Below are 6,725 nucleotides of genomic sequence, written 5' to 3' on the forward strand. Positions count from 1 at the left end.
TAGGCAACCGTGGAAATACTAAAAAAAGGATATAAAAAATTTCCACGAATACAGCCGCATATTTGAGCACACTTTTAAGAACGTGAGGCGCTGCTGTTAAACCCGCATCATCATCGAGTACTCATCCATAAATGCCGGGGAAAGATAGGGGAGAGAGAGAAAACATTTTGAGGTAATTGAGAGCAGAAAAATATTACCTCGACCGTAAACGATACAAGTATACTGAAAGTGGAAGCCAGGTACAAAAAACACTGAAACCACTCACAGCTTCGCTTAAGTTAAGCAATAAAAGCGAGTTAATTCGATAAGGCAAAGATAAACAACCTTCGCCCCGTAATCTTTCCGGGCGTGCGCAGTCTGTCACTTCTCTCTACTCTCCCCAGCTATCACAAAGAGGAAGGACCCACGCACGAAAAGTGTCCATAGGACGGGCGGAGTCGTCAGCGACCAGACCCGTCGGTCATTTCGCTTGGACCCAGAAAGGAAGCGAAGAAGGGGATCGCGCAGGCGTTGGCGCGTGTCTCGCCAGCTCCCGTGCATCATCCATCGACTCCGCACCCGCCGCAACGCGTCCGTGTTGCCAGAAAGGCGAGCGCTCTGCCATAGAAGGACGATTGGCTGCAAGCGAGCGGACGTGGCCTGTGGGACAACGCACGTACAACGTCGCTACGCCCATCCTTGCTCCAGCAGAGCGGGGCAGGGACGTAAGAACCAGGGTCGCCATTTTGACTTTATCGTGCGTGTGTGTTGTTGGTGGTTCTCCCTATAGTCGCGGTGTCGGCGACAGCGCGAAACTCGAGAACGCCCCGCGCACGCCACGGAGCGGCCGTAAGCAGGGCGGGCAGTGAGAATGGCGGGAAAGTCGTCGCAGTCCAGAGGGCTGCCGGGTCTCGGACGCATCATCCCCCAACCCAGTAATTTATGGCGGCCAAGGTTAAAAGCGAATCGCGTGACATGGCCACCGCCGCAGCGCTGTTTCGCCGTCGTATGGACGTGCCCGCTGTTCCCATTCCCCCACTGGTATCATTACCGTGATCGTTCGAGTACAGAAGGCAAGCTAGGGGATAAAGTGTCACGCTGTGGTGAGCTGTGCTGATATGATTCGTTGGCGGGTTCCCCTAAAAGTCATGCAATAATACATCGTCGAATATCCTTATGATCATCATGCATAATGTTGTGTGAAATTTATTTCACTGTTAAAATCATGTGCGTCATCGTAATAGCCGTCAAAAGTGCCTCAAAAGTTGGCGCGTCTGTAAGCTGGAAGAAGACAACCTCCCTAAAAGCGGTAAGTAGCTTTTAGCTAAGAAAAAAAACCATACCTTCCCCTTGCAATTAAAATGTGTACACGCTTCAGCTATCTAATACGGCTATTCAAAAAGTTCCAGCGTTTTCTAATTGGAAATGAATATTGTTTACAATGCGAAGTTAGTTAAAGAAGGTTCGCTGTGAAACTCATCGAACAGTGTGCAGTTGCAGTAAATAGGCACTATTTTTGCAGCGAAGCACAACAGGACCCCGCATTTTACACTTAGTCATAATTTTACTAGCATATATATTTTGGCCTCCAATTGCGATCGACAGTGTGGTAGTTTTAAAGCTGACGTCTTCGCAAAGCGTTTTTCCAGAGTAGTTAACTGTTGACGTCAACACAAATCATGCGGTTACTACCAGAGTACCCTTGATCCCGACCCAAGAAATTGGACTAGTAATATGAAACGGCACTCACATCTTTCATCGTAGTTTTACAGCTTCAGCGATCAAGAACTGAGAGTTTCACAATCGGTATTTCATCTCAACAAGTTTTGTTAAGTCTACTTCAGGTTATCCAAGGTAATACTGCTACGCAGTACTCCTCGCTGCATACGAAGACAATCGTGACGGAACCTTAACCCAGCCCTTTCAGTTTCGCAGACTACACACACCCAGCTCCTTAGCTAAAGGATGCTCGTTTTGAATTCCCGCCTGAATATGAGAACGACCTCGCAGTATTTCCTCTACACTTTAGGAATCATTCATCGCAAGCTGAAAGCAAGCGTCGATTCACTCGACTGTACCGAGCAACGAGGTCAGAAGGGGAAAAGTCGAGCCCTGCGAGTTGCTGGAGACAGAATAAATGCGTCCTATGAGAAGCGCGGAGCATAAATCAAGACCAAATGCCGAGTCCAAGGCAGGCGCGGTTCTTTAGCGAGCCTGAAAACGAATAAGCGGCAGCCTACGCGCCCGCCCACGACTTTTCATCTGTCGTCGAGTGCAACAGGAGGACTGAAATGAGCCGGAGAAATACTCGACTGCCAGAATAAGCGGACAGAAACCCGAGCGAATTTAAAATGACGTCATTGTCCCGAAAGCACCAGCCGTGTTGGATTTCGCCCAGTGCCTCCGTCGCCGAAAGCAGAGGAGACGACGTCATCATGAGGGGAAAAAAAACTAAACGTGCACGAGTAAAAGGCGGCACAGTAGGGAGTGTAGAATATATGTCAAGAGGAAATGGAACAGTTTCAAGTGAGCAGACTCTTAGAACAAAAGGTCATAATTTCGTCCCTTTTTTCATCCCCGAGAATAATCTCGTTCTCCTGTTCGCAAGAAAATAAGATATTTCAGCCACCGTCGACGTATACAATTTCATTTCTTTGTGGAATAAGAGCTCATGTCGAAGACAAGTTACGAAATGCTCACGTGTGTCTCACTAAAAGAAGCGCTGCAAATGCCACAGAAAGCACTAGCAAATAACGTTGCGAGTGCTATAGTCTAATCGCTCGATGAATTGGTTCGGGACTGCTTCTTCCAGGTTATTTAGAGACAGATCATTACTGTCGTGCGTACCTTTTTTTCGAATAGTCTAGGTGATTGTGACCCTTAATTGCTGACTTACGACGCAGCTTTCCTATTGGTGGCTTATTTTAATGACAGTCTACGAGTACTTGCGCTGGAACACTTATATGAGTGTAACTTGCAGTAAGCTCATGCAGAGAAAGTGTAAGCAGGAAGCAATCTATGAAAGAGCACGGAAGGGAACCTCACCATTACATTTTGCCGAAAATAGGAATTCATTAGACGTATCCTGCATTAATGACAACGCGTGACAAAGCAAAAAATTGAGCTGCTGGCCAAATTCGCCACTGTGGACATGCTTTCGAAACTAAATTCGGTGGTTTTAGGGTTGCGTGATGGCGACTGGAAGGAGGAGGGAAAAGTTAATTCGATGAGCCGTGTAATTATCGTGCACGGGGTGGCAGCTCCAACAGGTGGCCTTTAGTCCTTGGCGCTCGGCGACCGCGGTGGCTTGTGACACGCACCGGAGCTAGACGTCCAGGTCGGAGCTGAGCAATGGAGCCTTCCAGTACTCGGGACTACATAACTGCAGGCAGTCTAAGACATGCATGCAGAAAGTGGGCGAGTGCGGAGCGTGGAGGTGGCATTCGGGAGTGTATACTCTGAGGTAAACCAGGGAATATATGGCGGGCTTTGGAGTTGTCTCCTGGAAATATTTTTAAGTGTAAAGACTAAATAGCGAGATCAGGAGCAGGTAAAAAAAAAGGCAAGACAGTGCAATGCACTTAGGCTTCGTATTACAAAGTCTAAAAAAGGCAGAAAAGACAGAAAAGAGGGAAATTAGAGGAAAAGTAAAGCACGAAGAAGAGCGACTACACGTACGCATAATCGATCAGTGCTGTACCATAGTATAAGTCGTCGGCATAATGAGATGAACGCCATACAAAAGCATACGCCCTAGAGATTCTACACATCTATTTGGTATGTAATCTGTGGTGCGCCAGGTGAGCATGATACGAAAACAGAAAAATGATTAGGAAGAGAATTAAACACATATATTCAAAACAAAATGCTATATCTAAAGCACGGAGTGGAACCTAAAGTAAATTCAGGCGGTTCTTCTTCTTCTGGAAGGGAATCTTACGCCCGATGACCTTGGCGAATATGGCTCGCGTCAGCGGGTATGGGCCTTCACCGCACACTCCAGCGAAGTCATCCCAGAAAGGGTCCCAGACGCCCAAGCATTTGGCAGGGCCGGTGACAAAGTCCAGAGCCCTGAGCAGCTCGTACAGGGAGCTGCGGTTCTGGAACACCACCCACTGGTTCCCGCGAGTGGACACCAAGCCGTAGTTGACGCGGCGCGTGCTCTCCCACTTCTCGGAGCAGACCTCGTCGTAGGAGAGGAAACCCGGTACCTCGGTGCTAGGGCCTGGTTCTCCGGGACCAACTGTTGGTGCGTTGATGTCGGTCTCCGCCGCCTGTTCGAGGGTGAAGGTCAGGGCATTGATCGGAAACAGGTAGCAGAGCCGGAAGCGGCCGTCCTTCATCCTATCCCCTCCGGCACTGCGAAGAGTGCTCATGAACAGACCGGCGTACATCCGCACCGTGCCGTCTCGGAATGGCACGTAGGTGGCGTCGTACGACGGTTCTTGGGTGTCGATGGGGTCCACGAGTATGGTGTAGTCCTCGAGAGTCCGCGACAACTCTGACACGTTGAAGCGCTCGCGCAGCATCTCGTCAAGGGGTACCACGATGCCCACAGTGAGGCCCACGCCTCGGAGCACTTGTCGCAGGTACCGCATGGTGTCCACCAGCCTCGCCTTTTGCTCCATGAAGGGATACTTCCAGTAGAGGATCATGCCGTCGTACTGAGCTCGTCGCATCCACGTCACAGCGTTATGGGCGAACTGCTGTCTCAGTCCGACGCTGCCGACCATCCTTGCAAATCCCGCGGGGTCCTTTTCGTCACCGCCGATTGCGATGTAGACGCGCAAGTATGGGTTTTTGTGCTTCATGGCGGCGAAATACGCGATGGACCCTTCCGTGATGTCGACGTCCAAGTGGCGCGATACTAACTCGAGGTCGGCGGATATGCCCACGCAGCAGTAGACGACGTGCGTGCACAGGTGGTAGGGGAAATTCCAGGGCTTGTAGTGAACGCCGTTGCGTGTTCTACCGGCGCTCAAAGCGTGGAACATGCAGATGGACTTGCGCTCGCCCTGATAATCGCGAGGAAACAGGAGAGGGTACTCGCGAAGCACTGGTGGCTCAGGCACCGCGGTGGTCTCGCGTTTGTCGACGAGTGGTTTGTCACTTTCGGCTAAAGCGTTCTTCTTGGTGTTCCAGTAGGCGCGGGGATGACGCGAGTTTGAGCCTGGTGGTCTGGAGCCCAAGCCCGGGTTTATCTTCCTGGGGACGGTGGGCTGGGTCTCCCTGGAATGTGCGGTTTGCTCCGCTGCCGACTGCTGCGGTGCAAGTGGCGCGTCTTCCTTCTCGTGCTCGTCAAGCATGGCTAGAAAAGAGTCATGGTGGGAGCTGATGTGCATGAGGTATACCTGGGCGCCTATGGCACCGACGAACATTACGGCGACGAAGAAGACGGCGCAGAAAAGCGTTCCGGAGCCAGGCAGGTCAACGGGAGCAGCATTCACGAGGACGGGAAATGGACCGTTCAGAGCTGGTTCGGGAGCCTCAGCGTCGTCGTGCACAGCCTGTCTCTGGGGTGGAGCCGGGACAGCGCCTTGCAGACACGGCTCGGCATTCGCCAGGCCGCAGGGTTCGTTGGGAGCGATAGCCCCGCATCGGCGCTTGGGCTGGCGGCAGCAAGGGAACTCGTTGCGGGCCTCGTAGCTGCAACTTGAAAGGTCACAGCACTCGAAGCTACTGCCGGCCCCTTCTCGGTGAGCCGTGGCCTGCGTTGGAACAGTGGGTCTCTGTCGTCTGGGCTTCTTGGAGGCTCGAGACGGAGGGCTGGGCTGAGGTCGGTCGTGCATCGTGTTCTGCTTAGCAAATCGCAGCTCCTTTGAACGTGGAATGCGCCGCACGTGAACACTGCGCGTGTGACCTCGTGGCTCGTCTGCCTCTTCTTCAAGAAATGCCTACATCCTGCTTCGGGGCAGAAAGAAGAAAAACATCTAGTTTACGCTCTTCGTCACTGCTGGCGAGATGTAGCAGAGGAGTTGCCATTTCAGCGCTTCGCAGTCAAGCAGGAACATTGTTTCTTAAGAAGTTTTCAATGCGGCAGTCAGTTTCTCAGTTCCTCAAAGTTCTAGTTTTCTTCTCTGATGGTAGTCGCTGATTCTGTTACCTCAAAAGTTCGCACTTTTCTTTCTTAAGTCTTTAAAAGTCTTGATGCCTTTTCTCCTTATTATGATTTCTCTATAAAACTATTATTTGAACCTTCATCAGTTCTGGATGACGGTTTTTCGTCCTAAACATACCAAAAATTGAAGCTCAGCAGCCAGTTGTCCGTATCTTGGGTTTAATATAGAAAGTAATGGCTCTGACGCCCTCGCGACGTTTAAACAACACTTCTCAGGACCTCAGCCGATTACACACAGTGTCGCAAACCGACGTTGTGCAATCTCTAGCGGGCAGTGCTTGCGTAACAGCGATGACATATTGTCACAGACGCCCGCCCCTTTTCATGCTCTGGTGTGTGCTCCGTATCTGGCTCAGGCCGCAACGCTCTGTTCCTCAACAGTGCGCGCCCAGTTGGATGAACGATAAATGGCGACTGAACGCTCGCTGCGTGTCAGCAGTGCACGCGCCCAGGATGTGGGACAGAAACTTTCTTTTGTAAAGGCGGACCGCATGAGGAGCGGCCGTGCAACAACTCCACGGCGGATGGTACACCCAGGCGCAGCAGCGCCTAATGAAGAAAGCGGTAATTAGTCCCAAATCTACGCAGTGACAGTTTATCTCTTGCGCGGAAACAAATGGGGCCCAGT

At 51.2% G+C, this 6,725-nt stretch overlaps 1 protein-coding gene across 1 annotated transcript; it reads right to left on the reverse strand.

The window, feature by feature from the left end:
* Positions 1-3,869: 3,869 nt before the first annotated feature.
* On the reverse strand, positions 3,870-5,768 carry LOC144124245 (chitinase-like protein 3). Its single transcript, XM_077656887.1, has one exon. It carries the CDS (start codon positions 5,766-5,768, stop codon positions 3,873-3,875), a length of 1,896 nt encoding a protein of 631 aa, XP_077513013.1. The 3' UTR covers positions 3,870-3,872.
* Between the last annotated feature and the right edge of the window lie 957 nt (positions 5,769-6,725).

The sequence above is a fragment of the Amblyomma americanum genome, chromosome 3, assembly GCF_052857255.1.
Source record: "Amblyomma americanum isolate KBUSLIRL-KWMA chromosome 3, ASM5285725v1, whole genome shotgun sequence".
NCBI lineage: Eukaryota > Metazoa > Arthropoda > Arachnida > Ixodida > Ixodidae > Amblyomma > Amblyomma americanum.